General features: G+C 44.6%; 1 protein-coding gene across 1 annotated transcript in view; it reads left to right on the top strand.

Moving 5' to 3' along the window:
* The window catches only part of NOTCH2 (notch receptor 2), a 160,421-nt gene extending 144,087 nt beyond the window's left edge, over positions 1-16,334 (top strand). Inside the window, exons 24-34 of the mRNA XM_025453351.3 lie at positions 1,376-1,488; positions 2,425-2,930; positions 4,255-4,602; positions 5,392-5,534; positions 5,734-5,944; positions 6,359-6,455; positions 7,892-8,060; positions 8,711-9,012; positions 9,750-9,897; positions 10,739-10,836; positions 11,734-16,334. Coding sequence (XP_025309136.1) covers positions 1,376-1,488; positions 2,425-2,930; positions 4,255-4,602; positions 5,392-5,534; positions 5,734-5,944; positions 6,359-6,455; positions 7,892-8,060; positions 8,711-9,012; positions 9,750-9,897; positions 10,739-10,836; positions 11,734-13,122 — 3,524 coding nt within the window. The 3' untranslated portion in view covers positions 13,123-16,334. The remainder of the gene's footprint in view (positions 1-1,375; positions 1,489-2,424; positions 2,931-4,254; positions 4,603-5,391; positions 5,535-5,733; positions 5,945-6,358; positions 6,456-7,891; positions 8,061-8,710; positions 9,013-9,749; positions 9,898-10,738; positions 10,837-11,733) is intronic.
* The last annotated feature ends 866 nt before the right edge of the window (positions 16,335-17,200 follow it).

The raw sequence follows: 17,200 nt of genomic DNA, 5'->3' as shown, positions 1-17,200 counted from the left end.
ATTTGGCAAGTTGGATTCTGCTGTATTGTGACCCCATCTCTAGGCTTCCTTCCTTCCAATTTTAAAGACATACTTTTAAGAACATTGGTAATTTATGAAGAATGGGAGGGATTTTGCACTACAAATGATGCCTGGATGTGATGTCAAAAGGGAAACAGTCCATTATGAACATCATACCTATTGAGACAATTTTGGATAGAATATGAGCAGTCTGTCCTACAGCCTCATATTAGCCACGAGATGCCTGGGAAGCCAGAGAAGCAAAACTGGCTGCTGCTTCTTTCATTGCCTCTGAGGCTTCCTTTATCTGGAAGGACTGACAAGCACTTACAAAGAAAGTGGGAAACAGATGAAGGACTGAAGACCACCTTGAATTAGGTCCCACCACCAGGAAGTAGTGGTGATGCATTTTCCACACTTGTGATTGAAAAGAATCCTTCGAGCTCATCGGTTGTAGTTATTGTAGGATGTAGTTGTTGAGATGAACATTGAGGAGCTATCTGCCCCCTGATTCCTAGGTGCACATGATGGCTGCTCTTGGGTAGTGGCTGCTGCTGTGATTTGAAGAGAAGGTACCTGTAACCCCTGCCTCTTAATTCTGGCTGACCAAAATTATTACTATTTTACTTTCTTTTTGAAAGCCCCTCTTCTCTTTATCAATGGCTGTGGGCCAGACAGGGTCCATCTCCTGCTATTTGCCAGGAGCTGTGTCTCCAGGTCTCCCCTTGGTTTTAGTTGCTTACTTCACTTTATCATGCAGCAGTGGCCTTGAGGTGCCTTCTGTTTTGGAACTGTTCCTAGAGGAAATTAACTCTGCAAAAATTAAGTTGTACTTTAAAGCAGTGCTGATCAGATTACAGAAAGGCTAGAAAATGATTGAAAAGAGATGTTATGCATGAAAATTCTCTGTAAGCTACAAATCACCACTTGGATGTATTGGCCCAGTGTAGACTCTTCTGTGAAGGTGACAGTTTTAACAAAATGCACTGAACAGTTTTAGTGAATATTTCTTTTGGCTTATGTAAGCTAAAGTATCTTCAAAGAAAAGAAAAGCTGAGTCCTTTTTTCCTTTTCTTTTGGTCGGGGTAGAGTGATTTTTAATGTCCACGTACATACTGTTTTGTGAGTCTATTTTTGGAGTGTATGCCACGTACATTTACTGTGTGCACAAGACATATGGGGGTATTGGCCTGAGCCAGTGGCGGTCCAGTAAGTTTTTCTCATCTTCTCATGTTCCCTTAGGCTTAGGACTGCACTCACACCTCTTGCCCCATCCCTCACCGTTTGGCTAGCTCCCATCTCAGCAGCACTCTGTTCAGTAATATGCAGTTACTACTTCTGCCTTTTAAAACTCCTTTCCATTCTCTGCTTTGAGGTCGTCACTGTGAAACTTTCATCGATGTGTGTCCCCAGATGCCTTGTCTGAATGGGGGGACGTGTGCTGTGGCCAGCAACATGCCTGATGGTTTCATTTGTCGTTGTCCCCCGGTAAGTGCCGTGTTGTCTATTTAAGGGGCGTGCTATCTTTCATACGATCTGGACAAAGCCCAGATTAAAACTGGTTTTTCCAACCTCTATCTGGAACTTTCTTGGTGGGGAGATTTCTCAATTTTAGCTCCTTCACAAAAGTGCTGAGGTTTCCCATTTAAAGCTGTCAAGATACTCCCAGACACAGTGAGTTCCCTAACCTGTGACTCTCAGTCTTTGGAAGCACTAAGAGAAATCCACAGGAAGTAGTGGAATGTTCCCTTGAAAACAAGACTACTGTCTCAGGCTTTTGGGTCCTGTGCCAGAGGGTAGTCTTGCCCCTAGATTGGGGCAGAGTTGTTTGGAAATGCTACTCTACTTACATTCCTTAGCAGGGACTATTTGGGAGCAAGCTGTTTGTTACACTAGAAGGAAGCCTGTTTTCAGCCCTTTGCTCTGCCAACTCTTTGGCCTCTGCCAGAGGCTAAAACCTCTCTAAAACAGAGATCACTACGTGTGAGGACACACCAAAAGGAAACCTGTGCAGTACCCTTGGTCTGGCTGAGCAGGAAATACAAGAATAGAGTGACATGGAAAGCTTTAGATGTCCCAGATTCCTGAAATAACTTTCCCCCTACTAAAGCGATTATGTGAATGGTAAGGAAGGTTAGGGAAGGTGCTTATTATGTCACCTGAGTCTTATCTCACCTATGACCTGTGGACTTAATTTCTGGAAGCAAGCTCTTAAAGCAAGAGAATTCTACATTCATCCCGTGGAACTTTCATCTCTGACCTTAGGTTGACTTGAAGAGGCTTCTTCCTAGAACATGGCACAGGAGGCTACATGGAGGAATCTTAGCCATGTGTCTAATCTTTATCTTCCTAGAGGTGTGGCAGAGAAGGGATTAGGAGGAAAAATGAGGCCTGCTGTCCTCATTTGTTCACTGATCTCCACAGGGATTCTCCGGAGCGAAATGTCAGAGCAGCTGTGGACAAGTGAAGTGCAGGAGAGGAGAGCAGTGTGTGCACACGGCCTCAGGACCACGCTGCTTCTGCCCCAACCCCCAGGACTGTGAATCAGGCTGTGCCAGTAGTCCCTGCCAACACGGGGGTAGCTGCTATCCTCAGCGCCAGCCTCCTTACTACTCTTGCCAGTGTTCTCCACCATTCTGGGGTAGCCATTGTGAACTTTACATGGCTCCCACCAGCACCCCTCCTGCCACCTGCCTGAGCCAGTATTGTGCCGACAAAGCTCGGGACGGCGTCTGCGATGAGGCCTGCAACAGCCATGCCTGCCAGTGGGATGGGGGTGACTGTTCCCTGACCATGGAGAACCCCTGGGCCAACTGCTCTTCCCCACTCCCCTGCTGGGATTACATCAACAACCAGTGTGATGAGCTGTGCAACACAGCGGAGTGCCTTTTTGACAATTTTGAATGCCAGGGGAACAGCAAGACATGCAAGTAAGGGTCCAGGGTTCCCAGAAGCTGAGGGAGACTATCACTAACACACCTCAGTTCCTCGTTCTTGCTCCTAACCACTCCGGGGCTTCAGCTCAAGCTGCCTCTGCTTTTCAGACTGGCGCCCTGAGGCCCTCTTCCTGTGTGTCAGCCTTGCCCCGTCGCACGCTGCCCTGTGCTCTCCCTTGCTGACAGAGGTCCAGGAATGCTCACGCGCAGCCACCCTCTCTCTGCCTCTCTCTGCCTTCTCACCTGCTGCCTCTCATGACCTCCTAGGGAAAATAACTTTTGGAAGTCGTGTTACCCATTCCCAGGCAGCTTCTCACATAACCTGCCTGCAGGATGAATGGAAAGGTCTGTACCTCTCTGTGTTCACCCCAATCCTTTCTCTTAAACAGGGTTTCCCCATCTAGATTTATCAGAAAGCATAAGCCAGATCAGGCCACTTAACCCCCCTGGTCGTCACTGGCAATTACAAGGTGCTTTATGGTTTACATAGTAACTTTACATAGCAACTTTCCTAGCAGACATCCCATTTAATTTAACCTCAGTGAGTTCTCAACAACTTTATGAGACATAGATACTGTTAGTGGTCTTTTACGGGTGAGGGAATTGAGAGCTAGGAGGTTAGAGAACTCGTCAGAGTCCATACAGCTATTGCTGACTCCCAAGCTCTTCATTGAGCCAGTGTGGCAAGTCATACCAATAGCAAAACTATCAATGGGTAGGAGTGAGGAGGAGAGTGGAGATGAAATAGTTTGTGCATCTTTTAGGTTTGGGGACTTGATTTCCTTTTCTCAGATTTGAAGGAGGCTGTATAATTTAGATCTGGTGTCTTGTATAGGACACCTACCTACCTTCCAGAGCTAGGATTCAGTCCTGTTTGTGAAGGGAATGGGTCCTCTGTAGAGCCCTGATGATTCAGTTCCTGGAAGCACATTTTACTTCTAAAAGCTCATTGTCAACTCACCAGGCACAGTGGATAAAAAAAGAGAGGAAGTGTGTCCCTGGTTGATTTTTGTTTCAGGTATGCAGCTTTATTTACAAAGCTGACTTAAGATTACCAGCTGCCTGGGGGGCTGGAACCCATGCAGCATACTGGGCACAGTGCAGTTTCTCCTTTGAGGAACGCTCACTGAAAGGAAGTGGTGTAGATTATATGGACTCTGCGCAGTTGGGGATAAGAGATTGGACAAAGGGATCTCATCTGGGCCACAGAAGATAGGTAAGGAAAGCCACAGCAGTTCCAAGTAGAAAACCAAATAGCCCTGTAGTCTATTCTGAACTGTTTCCTTGTTCTCTCCCTCTTCTGCTTCTCCTTGTCTAGGTATGACAAATACTGTGCAGACCACTTCAAAGACAACCACTGTGACCAGGGATGCAACAGTGAGGAGTGTGGCTGGGATGGGCTGGACTGTGCTGCTGACCGGCCAGAGAACCTGGCAGAGGGGACCCTGGTTATAGTGGTGCTCATGCCCCCAGAGCAACTGCTCCAGGATGCCCGCAGCTTCTTGCGGGCACTGGGCACCCTGCTCCATACCAACCTGCACATTAAACGGGACTCCCAGGGGGCACTCATGGTCTACCCCTATTATGGTGAGAAGTCAGCTGCCACAAAGAAGCAGAGGATGACTCGCAGATCCCTTCCCGGTGATCAAGAACAAGAGGTGGCTGGGTAGGTTTTTGGTTTTTGGACCTCTTAAAGCTTAATTCTTAATTTCTCAAAGCTTGTAAAGCCAAGTACTTTGATACACAGAAGTCATAACAACCTAAATGACTAGCTCAACCTAAAAATGCAGAGCTCAAACAAGTAGAACAGCCCACCAAGTACAACAAATTCATTATGCCGGTTACTGTGTTTAAGGGTGAAGGTTTGACTTGGTCTTGGTATCCTAAGAAGTACGTTGGAGCAAGCAGAAGGCAGGATGTCAGGGAGGCCTCCTCAAATGTCAGAACCTGTACCCGTTGCCAGGGTTGCCTCAAATCCCCTTAGTACTTACTGACTCCTCTTTTATATTAATCTTGTCTTCTGTACAAGGCACTGCATTTATTATAGAAGTCTCTGTAATGATCTTGAATTGTTCTGTCACTGCACCCCACTATTGGTTGGTGTGTCCCATGACTTTTGACTCTGTACCTAGCTAGGATCCAGATGCAGAGAGAAAGGAGAATAAGGACCAGCTTTACCCACTTTCCTCACTTGGTCTTGCATTGCTTTAGTCAGAAGGTGCCAGGAATGTGAAACATAGTCCAAGAGGGAATGAGAATTAGTGATTAGGATCTAAAGGGACAGGGTCTTAGTTTCTGAGTTCTTTTGGAGGCACCATCACAGAGGTGGAGAGCCTAGTGTAGAAGGTGAGGAAGGAAGGCTTATGTCATCCTTTCCAACTTGACTTGGTTGACTGACACTCTTCTGTTTTATTCACCATTTCCCCTTTTCCTCTTTCCCCTTGGCATCCTACAGCTCTAAGGTATTTCTGGAAATTGACAACCGCCAGTGTGTTCAAGATTCAGACCAATGTTTCAAGAACACAGATGCAGCAGCAGCTCTTCTGGCTTCTCACGCCATCCAAGGGACCTTGTCCTACCCTCTTGTATCTGTTGTCAGTGAGTAACAGTGGTGTTAAGGAGAAGGTTTGGAGAAGGGGAGGTGTTACTTGAGGGCAGTGAGGAAAGGGCATGCCTTTCAGTGTGCAACTCTGTTTTTCAGGGCTGGTGTGGTCAGTCAGTCCATGCCCTTTAAATGAATTTTATGCTAATGTTGAGAGGTTTATTCAGCACTTTCCCTCTCCCTCTGCACTTCCAGGTGAATCTCTGAATCCAAAACCCACTCAGCTTCTTTATCTACTTGCTGTCGCTGTCGTCATTATCCTATTTATTATCCTGCTGGGAGTTATCATGGCCAAAAGAAAACGTAAGCATGGCTCCCTCTGGCTGCCTGAAGGTTTCACCCTTCGCCGAGACTCCAGCAATCACAAGCGTCGTGAACCAGTGGGACAAGATGCCGTGGGGCTGAAGTAAGATGGTTTGCCAACAAGCTACTATTCACAATAGTAATAAGCAGGGATAAATCAGAAAGGAGATCTTGTTGAATTAGAATTTTAAATTTCAATCTCTGGCCACACCACATTACCATACTTGACTGTGATTCTGAATTCCTGCTGAGTGACTATCAAATAACTATTCTGTACATACTCAAGCGATGGTGCTTGGCTTCTGTGTTGAGGCACACTTTTGTTGTAAGCTCTTGATCCATGGGAAAGAAAAGGATGCCTACTCAGGCAACGGGACATAAAATACTGCCCATCCTTCCTGGGCCAAGGCCCCTGAAAGTCTTTAAGGATAGCCATGGCAAAAAGGATTGAAAACATGATATTAGTTTATAATAACCTGTGTTCTTGTTTTTCCCCTTGTTAATCTTGTCCTATCAGAAATCTCTCAGTGCAAGTCTCAGAGGCTAACCTAATTGGTTCTGGAACAAGTGAACATTGGGTTGATGATGAAGGGCCCCAGCCAAAGAAAGCCAAGGTAAGCTGGCCATGGTACAACCATCATTGTCAGCCACTATCTGGTCACATTTCAGATTTCTGTCCTTTGGTATCTAGAGTCCTGAATGGGAGAAAAGGGTAATAGTCTTTGTATGCCGCCAGGCAATGGCTACTACCCCCAGTTGTCTTGAAAGCCAGGAATCGTTAGGTCATCAGTGGCCTTGGGTTTCCTGCATATGCATTTCATGAAGAACTCTTTAAAAATAATAAAACAAGTGAGCTTACTTCCTTAAGAATCATGCTGATGGTAGCTGAATAAGGATTGATGTGTGTAAGTAGCTATTTCCTTTATTGCTAGATCTCTCCCTTATCCTGTCTGGATACTCCTCCTTCTGGAAAGGAAGGTGCAGTTACACAGTAGAAGAAATCCAGTGACCATTGAGTTTAGAGATTCTGAATCTTGAGCCCAGGAAACTAAAACCATATAGAAGTAAGAGGTAGATCGGGCTGAAGCTGATGTGAAAAAGGAGACAATCCTTCCATAGCTCTACATGACTGGGATATGCATATATCCATGGATAGTCTAAAGCAACTTGAAGATATGCATGCTTGAGGAATACAGGCATGCGGTACGGCATGATGGTTAAGAACATTGCTTTAGTTGCAATCAGAACTGGATTTAAATCCAAAACTCTGTTACTTGGTAGCTGGAAAATGACTTAACCTCTTTGTACCTACTTATCCTTATCTCTAAAATAGGGAGTTGTTGTGAAGATGAAATACGGCAATACATATGAAGCATCCTACCCATTTTCTACCACATAGTAAATATTCAATAAAGGGGAGCTGCTTTTAAAACTATAATAGTAATTATTGCCCAATAGTTATTTCCCTGGGTCCTAGCTATGCGCTGGGCACTGTGTGTTAAGTACAGGTAGGTGATGTTGAACAAGGTATGTTTTCTTGTTCTCATGAACCTATAGCGGTAGAAGTTGCCATGTAGTGCCTTGTAAGCACTTAACACATAGTTAAGTAAAGGTAAGCAGAGGGTGCTTTTTGAGACCCACAAGAGAAATTAAAGTCTAATTCTATTGGAAGGAATGGTAGGAGTTAGACAAAGAATCAGGACAGGACATGGCAGATAGAGAGGGTCCAACCCAGGCACAAGTCCAGAGGAAGGAAATGGTGCTTTGGGAATCTACAGCTTGTATATTTGGTAGGCAAAATAGATGGTATATTAAGGCTGAAGCCTGTAATTTGGGATGGGCAAGTTGGGAGAGTTGTACTGATAGCACAGAAGAGGGTGACAGGAACCACCTCCTGGGAGCAACAGGAAGCTGGTGTGGATGATGCACCCTAAAGGGTAGAGTAGAAAGAGAGAAATGGGTAGAAGACTCTGGACTGGCTTCTTGTCTGCAGCTCCTGATGGTGGTCCAAGTCAACAGGCAGCATTCTTGCATTGTTTTCCCCTGTCAGGCTGAAGATGAAGCTTTGCTCTCAGAAGAAGATGATGCCATTGATCGACGTCCATGGACACAGCAGCACCTTGAGGCTGCAGATATCCGCAGGACACCATCACTGGCACTCACTCCTCCACAGGCAGAGCAGGAGGTGGACGTGCTGGATGTGAATGTCCGTGGCCCAGGTCAGCACCCTCAAGCCTCCCCCTTTCCACCTGCCATGCCTGCCTTTGGTTCTGTGTTGCGCCTGTTCTTGCCCCACTCAGTGATATGCTCTTTGCCAATTGCACAGAATAAATCACCGAGGAAATGAATACTTAGGGAATACAGGCTTGCGGAAATTAAAAACCTATATGAGTAGGGAAGGATTTTGTATTGCCTCATGTACAGCATGCTTGGGAATAGGTATGCTGATTTAATGGAAAAGATTTTAGTAGGATAATATAGTAGAAATAATATCCCAAAGCAGAGGGATAGAAGATTAATTTGGTTGATACCTTAGTGCATATCATTCTGTTAATACTGGACATTTTAAAATATGGCCCCACTTAAAATAGCATAGTACTTAGGAACTTAAACAGAAAGACTCATTTAACTTAGAAGAGAGCCCAGCTTAAAAAGACTTATTTTACCATTACTCTTCACAGAAAGGACTCTTATCAGAGGAAAAGTAGATGGCAGATGTAAAACTAATTGCCAATTACCACGAGAAGCCGGGGGATTTTTTTCCCCATAAGAATAACTATTCAAATGGAACTATTCCAATAGTTTGGTTAATTGAACATTAATATCCTTCTTCTCCTTGAATACTTTTTGAAAAATTCCTTTCTTATAGATGGGTGCACCCCATTGATGCTGGCTTCTCTCCGAGGAGGCAGCTCAGATATGAGTGATGAAGATGAAGACGGAGAAGACTCTTCTGCCAACATCATCACAGACTTGGTCTACCAGGGTGCCAGCCTGCAGGCCCAGACAGACCGGACTGGTGAGATGGCCCTGCACCTTGCAGCCCGCTACTCCAGGGCTGATGCTGCCAAGCGTCTCTTGGATGCAGGTGCAGATGCCAATGCACAGGACAACATGGGCCGTTGCCCTCTCCATGCTGCAGTGGCAGCTGATGCCCAGGGGGTCTTCCAGGTAAAGAACAGGAGTAGGGCTGATTCTCCATGGATCTATAATGTTTTCTCTTTGCTAAGGCACTGAAGATCCAATTACATTTCATTCAAAAATTCTTTGAGAGAATAGGGCAGGTGATGGAGTCATGCTTGCTGGATGGGAAAGCAGGAAAAGAATGGTGGCCAACTGACTTAACAGCCAGATAGCAATAGAGCCAACCAGATCACACCAGTCCTCTGATTCTTAGCCACAGTCCATTTTGATGTGCCAAAATGCCTCCCAAGTGAATGGATCAGATGGAAGTGGTACCTGATATATAGCTTTTGACTACTATCAGCTCTCCCTTTGTAGATTTTTCTGGCTACATGCTGCTCCTTGGTGGTTTTCTTGACATATATTCACAGTGTATTCCTTGATGCCCTTTTATTTTACCCTTGTGAGAAAACTGGAAGCATTCTGATTCATCTTAAAACTATACACCATATTTTCCCACATCCCTCCTTTCTTTAGGAAGTAGAAGACATGAACCATTGTCTCTTGAGCACCCATTTGTTCATTCATTCATTCATTCATTCATCCATTTATTCAACGTTTATTGATTGAGGATGATAGAATCTTGGACACAAAGATAGCAAGCATTCCCTGCCCTCCAGGAACTTACAGTGTAGCATTAGCTCTGATGCTCTTGTTTGTTCACTTAGCTTCATTATTTTCTTCTATCAAGGCAACTCTCTTTTCTGTACTTTCTTATCTTCTAGATTCTGATCCGCAACCGAGTAACTGATTTGGATGCCAGGATGAACGACGGCACTACACCGCTGATCCTGGCTGCCCGCCTAGCTGTGGAGGGAATGGTGGCAGAACTAATCAACTGCCAAGCAGATGTGAATGCAGTGGATGACCATGGTAGGGCCGAGAGGCAGGGAGTCGGATTCTTGCCTGCAAAGCATGCCTTGCTTCTAAGGGGAAAATCATTACACAATCTTTAAAGAGCTGTCCCAGATTTGAATCCACTGCAGATTCTTTCATTCATCTGTTTTTTCTTTCAACATTGTAAGTTCAGAGAACTAAGCCATTGGGAAGTTCCTAGACAAAGGTGGGAAGGGATTTTTAGTGAAGGTTCTTGGATCTCAAAGCCAGTCTGTAAAAGGCTTGCCTCTGTAGGTTCCCAGGCATATCACTCTCGATATGAGGACTTGTGAACTGACTTCCCTAGGGGCTTATGAGCAATATCTTTTTTTTAAATAGATTTTCTTTATTTATTCATGAGAGACACAGAGAGAGGCAGAGACACAGGCAGAGGGAGAAGCAGGCCCCATGCAGGGAGCCCGATGCAGGACTCAATCCCAGGACCCCAAGACCACACCCTGAGCTGAAGGCAGATGCTCAACCACTGAGCCACCCAGACATCCCTTGAGCAATATCTTAAATAGACATTCCGGTGTGTGATAAATAGGTTATTGTCCTCAGTGTGCTGGTTCTGGCTTGTGGAGGACGTGGGTACCATAGACAAATGACCCTTTAACCTATATGTCTTCTGAAGGCTAGGCAGCCTTTTTTAAAAGTATTTTTAGAACTGAATAAAAAGACAACACTTCAGCTTTTTTTCCACAGGCCCCACAGACAACTGGCTTGCTGCTCTCTGGGAAGGTCAAAGTTTCCTTGTTTAGGTCATGATGCTTCCTTATACCGGGAGTAGGACATGTCCCTCTACTCTGTCTTCTTGTAAACATATTTTTCCCTGCAGGGAAATCTGCTCTTCACTGGGCAGCTGCTGTCAATAACGTGGAGGCAACCCTTTTGCTGTTGAAAAATGGGGCCAACCGAGACATGCAAGACAACAAGGTAAAATCTGGGCTCCGAGTTGGAGGTCAGACGGAGTAGTGCCTCAGATTATAAAGCCTTCCCTTTTGTCCTGTAGCTCCTATTGTGAGGAGTATACACATAGAGGGAGGCAGGTTGGATGGAAACTGGCCCCGGAGAGCTGGAGGGGAGGGCATTGGGCTCACCCAGGGAAGTGTGAAGAGTGAGTCCTCTGCCTCCACAATATTCAGTCTGAACCAGGTCATCCTATAAATAACGTCAGTGTCGCCTTCTCTACCTTTTGCCTTTTTCACCCTGGCCTTTCTCCTGGTTATCTGTTCTGTTTACACTCAGTTCCTTTTCTCTTGTTCATTTTCATTTTCTTTGCTGTGGCTTTTGTTTTCTGTCCTGGGACACCATAGCGTTTTGCTATTTGCTCTTCTTCCTCTGAGTCTTAGGTCATGTTTGCCCTCTCTTGCTCATCTTACCTTCTCTTGTTTAATTTCTCTTTTCCCTTACTTTAATTCTTTCTTGATCATGTTTTGTTTCCTTTTGCTTTCTCTTATTTTCCTGCTTTAGGTTCTTCCCCTCCTACCTTTTTTATTTCTAACTTCTTTCTTTTCCTCTTGGAACTCATTTTGACAAGCTCAGTGCCCTTTTAAGCAAATCTTTGTCTCAGGGGCATGCTTTATTTCATACATTACCAACTAAGGAGACATTGGGCAAAATTGATTCTTGGAAGGAAGAAATAATCTTACTCTTTCTATATATATAGCTACATATATCCATTCAGTGCATAAGCAGATAGACGTTTTATCTGTGGTATTAAAATTTCTAACAGGGAGAAAAAAATGTCTACGAGATTATTAATAACAAAAAGTTTGAGAACCCTGGCATATTCTCAAGAGCGTTGCTAATTTTAATTGGCCTTTTCTGTAGGAAGAGACACCTCTGTTTCTTGCTGCCCGGGAGGGAAGCTATGAAGCAGCCAAGATCCTGTTAGACCATTTTGCCAATCGGGACATCACAGACCATATGGATCGTCTTCCCCGGGATGTGGCTCGGGACCGCATGCACCATGACATCGTGCGCCTCCTGGATGAGTACAATGTGACGCCAAGCCCTCCAGGCACTGTGCTGACTTCTGCACTCTCACCTGTCATCTGTGGGCCCAACAGATCTTTCCTCAGCCTAAAGCATACCCCCATGGGCAAGAAGCCTAGACGGCCCAATACCAAGAGTACCATGCCTACCAGCCTCCCTAACCTTGCCAAGGAGGCCAAGGATGCCAAGGGTAGTAGGAGGAAGAAGTCTCTGAGTGACAAGGGTCAGCTGTCTGAGAGCTCAGTGACCTTATCCCCCGTTGATTCCTTAGAGTCTCCTCACACATATGTTTCTGACACCACATCCTCTCCAATGATCACATCCCCTGGAATCTTACAGGCCTCACCCAACCCTATGTTGGCCACCGCTGCCCCCCCTGCCCCAGCCCATGCTCAGCATGCACTGTCCTTCTCTAACCTGCATGAAATGCAGCCGTTGGCTCATGGTGCCAGCACTGTGCTTCCCTCAGTTAGCCAGCTGCTGTCCCACCACCACATTGCTCCCCCAGGCAACGGCAGTGCAGGGAGCTTGGGTAGGCTCCATCCTGTCACTGTTTCGGCAGATTGGATGAACCGCATGGAGATGAATGAGACCCAGTACAATGAGATGTTTGGTATGGTTCTGGCTCCAGCTGAGAGCACGCATCCTGGCATACCTCCCCAGAGCAGGCCGCCTGAAGGGAAGCACATAACTACCCCTCGGGAACCTTTGCCCCCCATTGTGACTTTCCAGCTAATCCCCAAAGGCAGTATTGCCCAACCAGCAGGGACTCCCCAGCCTCAGTCTAACTGCCCTCCACCTGTTGCAGGCCCTATGCCCACCATGTATCAGATTCCAGAAATGGCTCGTTTGCCCAGTATGGCTTTCCCCACTGCCATGGTGCCGCAGCAGGATGGGCAGGTTGCTCAGACCATTCTCCCAGCCTATCATCCTTTTCCGGCATCTGTGGGCAAGTATCCCACACCACCTTCACAGCATAGTTATGCTTCCTCAAATGCTGCTGAGCGAACACCTAGTCACAGTGGTCACCTCCAGGGTGAGCATCCCTACCTGACACCATCCCCAGAGTCTCCTGACCAGTGGTCAAGTTCATCACCCCACTCTGCTTCTGACTGGTCAGATGTGACCACCAGCCCTACCCCTGGGGGTGCTGGAGGAGGTCAGCGGGGACCTGGAACACACATGTCTGAGCCACCACGCAGCAACATGCAGGTTTATGCATGAAAGAGCCTGCCTCCAGTGTAGGGACAGAGCTGCCTATTATAAATGCTGCTGAGGAACAAATGAAGGTCATCCGGGAGAGAAATGAAGAAATCTCTGGAACTAGCTTCTGGAGGCAGGAGAAAGAAGATGCTTTTATCTTTTAGATAATGCAAGGGAAGCAATTTTGTCAGCTTCACTGGCTATCTGCAGGATTGGGGTGGGGGGAACATGGCTCTTTTAATCTTTTACCCATCAAGCCAAGTTTGTGGAAATGCAAAACAAATATAAGACCTGGGACCATGTTTACTCTTTTCTTTTGGAGAAAAGAATGGATGCCTATTGTAGCCCAGACATTCTTGCATCTTGGGCTGCATTTTAAACCCTGGGGGTGTCTGCCATATCCTTGAGAAGACTCTACAGTACAGTCCTTTTGGGCTTGGACCCTGGAATTCTGCCTAAGTTGACCTGTCTCATCTTACCTTCCTTGGAAATTCTTTTGACTTCGTTTGGTGCTTTACATTTTGCACCTCTCTGTGGTTGTGCAGCCCCACCCACCGGCATGTTACAGGACAAGACCTTTGTGCTTTTAATCATTCCTTTTCTGGAAAGCAACTTCACCCTCCTTTCCCAGTGTCCCCAGGAGTCTCACAGGGTTTGCTTTGGTTGTAGTTCTCAGCATATACCTTTCAAGTATGTTTCTTTAGAAAATGAATCTATTGCAGTCTCTTATGTAATATCATTCCTAGAAGAGGAAGGGGAGCAAGATAGTTTTCTTTGAACCCATCCTGGGGACAGAAGACCCTTTGAAAAGACTGCCTTAATTCTCTTGCCTGCATGCAGGGCTTTCTATAAACTTTACCAGGAAGAGGGATGAGAATTTTTTCTTTTCTATTTGTGGACCTAGTCAGTGTGAAGTTTTGTTGTTGGCAGTGCAGGTACTGTGCCCCCCTAAACAAAACAAAACTAAGATTTGGAGTGTCAGAATGACCAAGAGACACGTTAACTCATGGGAGAAGTGGTTACCACTAACAAGACCCTTCCTGCCTACCATTCCACTGTCAGCTTGTGTGAAACGTATTTGTTCCCAGATCTCAGAACCCCCAGCCTGCTTCACTCACTCATCCAGCAGGGGAAGCTAGCCTTAGCTGTTGAGCCTTTCCTTCCAGGTATCTCCATAGAAGACTATGTCTCAAACGATGCTCCCTCGCCACTGAGAACTGAATTCTGCTTAGCTGGAGGGATCCCATGACAGCTGTGTTCCTTTTGTGGTGCGGTTGCAGTCTCCTTTCTGACTGTTTGCCTGCTCACCAGGCTTCCCTCTCCACAGCGTGCTCGGAGTTATTTGTGCAACTAAGTAGGTTCTTGCCAAACACATGGGTTTTCTATGTTCAAGCAAGCTGGCCTGGTTTTCTAGGGTCCTCGCCAGCCCTATTAGAAAGTTGAAACCATGAGGCAGCCTTTGCTGTTTGTTGCTACCATTTTTTTCCTTTATGGCAGTCATGACATTCCCTTTTAGGCAATGAATGTAGAAGCTTATCGGGACATTTTCCTTTCCTAGATTCACTTTCTAGATGATGATGGACAATGAAAGACTTAACTGTCTTTATCATGCTCATGCTGAGATTGTGATTATATTGTACTTGAGTCTGCTTCCTGCATTTGTGGTCTTGGCACCTTCCATGACCCCCTGTCAAGGGCAGAAGCATTCTAGTCAACACTAGAAATAGGAGGAAAAGTTTTCTTCCTCTTCTCCCTGAGTCAGCTAATAGTTGGTCCTGTGATCATACTGTCATCTCTACCTGGTGCTATGATGTCATGACACCTGGGAAATTAGTTCTGCTGGGGCATTTTGTAGATATTGACAGGGAAATTTCCTATTCTGTTTTGGTTTGAATGATGGTCTTTATTCCTTCCTTGGCTAGGAGTGCTCATCAGAGCATCCCACTTAACCTGATTTCTCTGTGGCCTCCTGTATAACCCCTAGATGTCTGTTAACATGACAATCTACAGATTTTTTTTTCAGTCCTGCCCAAGTTCATCAAGCCAACAAAAATAATTAGTTCTGCCTCAATATGAACATACTGTTTGTTCATTCTGTATTTTATTTGTCATGTGGCAACTCAACCAGTCCTTTCATAGTGTGTACCATTTTATCTTCTGAATACCGACTCTCTATCCTTGGACCCATTGTTAATTCAGATGGGGAGAACTTCTCTGCATGGACCACTGTGAACCCCACCACATATGCCCCTCTCTGTTATTCCATCTCATCCCCATTACCTGAAAGTATCAGCCTCTGACCCAACAGCTTGGATCCTCTCTGGCCTCCTCCCTCCCCAGCCACAGTGTAGGCCTAACTTGCTTGTTTCTCCTTCTTGGGATTCTTAGGGCTTTGGGGAAGGGGATGTGAAAGCTGCCATTACATACAACAGGCTTCAGTATTGAGGAAGAAGACACTGCCTTTCAAGCATTTATCAATCCCTTAGATTTTGAGAACCTTGAGTTGTATAGCACCTAATAAAAGAGAAGGTGAGTTGGAGAACCACTTTCTCATTTGGCTTCTGAATTAGAGACTAAGTTTTTATAGGATGTATCTTTTATGCCATGTATAGATCACCTTCCTTCCCCTATCATTTTTGGTTTATTTTTATTTTTATAAATTCTTCCTTTGACTCCTCTTCTGTCTACCTTTGGGGATAGATTTTTCTGTTTGTTTCTTCTGTTTTGTGTTAAGCATCATTTTCTGACTTACATGTTGGTAAGGGAAGGAAAAGTGTAAGGGAAAGAGAGAGTGAAAGACTTTGATGTATGCAATCAACCGTGATGCTCAAGCCCATTATACTATCTTGTTATTATATTTGCTGGTGCACAATTCTTGCATAGAAAAGAACCAAAGGTATGTTTTGTTGGCAGGCAGTTTGGAGATTGTGGTTTTAACCAACACATTGAATGTATAATGATCATTTGAGAGGACACAGTTAAAAGACCTGATGCTCCCACTTGTAACTGTTTGGTACTATGGCGCTCCTTCCTTGTGTACATTTCTCTTAAAAGTGATATTATATCTGTTTGTATGAGAAACCCAGTAACCAAGAAAAATGACTGCATGTTCCTAACTATGACACAGTAAGGAAAATGCACAATGTTTTTACTTTTCAAAGTTTCATTCAAAGTAGTTAAGATGAAATTCATATGAAAACATTTTTATCACAAAATAAAGATTACATGTCAAACTCTGTGGCATTGCAGTTTTTATTTTCCATTCCTGTGTCCCTGGTCTTGCGATTATATACCTGATGATGTCAGAATTTGCTGAGAGATAATTTTCTTTTCATTCTGAATCCCACAAAGCCCAGCACTAGGAATCTTTTTCTTTCTCCAGACAGATTACAAAGAAATACTTTTGAGGAAAGAAACTTCGTCAAACAGAATGCATCACAAGACAGAGTCACTTTTCTGTTTACTAGTTGGTGACAAATCGACACTTGCTCAGGACAGAGTGCCTTCCAGTGGAGATGGAGTGTGTTTGCTAAAGCCAGGATTGAAAAGTGAGGTATGACTAATAATGCTGATGCTACTGTTACCTAAACTGTTAGCTTGCAATATCATCCCTCAAAGTAAATTTTATATAGAATTTAATATATATATAATTCTAAAATAGTATTTTGCCTATAAATATGTCACCAAGTTCTTCTATGTATTTACTTGTAGAAGTCAATCAGGGAGACATTTGAGCACAAATATTTGACATTGGTGATATATATGGCATTAGCAGTCCTGTATCAACTTTAGCATTGAGTTTATTTCCATATTCTGTTAGCTTTGCAGAAACTTCTGAATCACACATATGTAATTCTAAATAGTAGAAATATTTGTTTAAATGACTGGAAATCTTAGGATATGCTTCAATTAAATAGATGTAGGAGCTTTATTCAAGATCTGCACAAATATATTTTAACACAACTGATAGAACATATTGGTTATCCTGAGAGCATTATCATTTCATATAAGATACAATTAAGTCTTCATGTTAACTTTTGTAATGATATAAAAGGAAAATGAATTTGAGAGCTAAGGAGCAATTTGCCCAAGTCTGGTC

Source organism: Canis lupus, chromosome 17 (genome assembly GCF_003254725.2).
Source record: "Canis lupus dingo isolate Sandy chromosome 17, ASM325472v2, whole genome shotgun sequence".
NCBI classification, from domain to species: Eukaryota; Metazoa; Chordata; class Mammalia; order Carnivora; family Canidae; genus Canis; species Canis lupus.
Note: the sequence above shows the minus strand (reverse complement) of the source record. Positions and strands in the feature narration are given on the sequence as shown.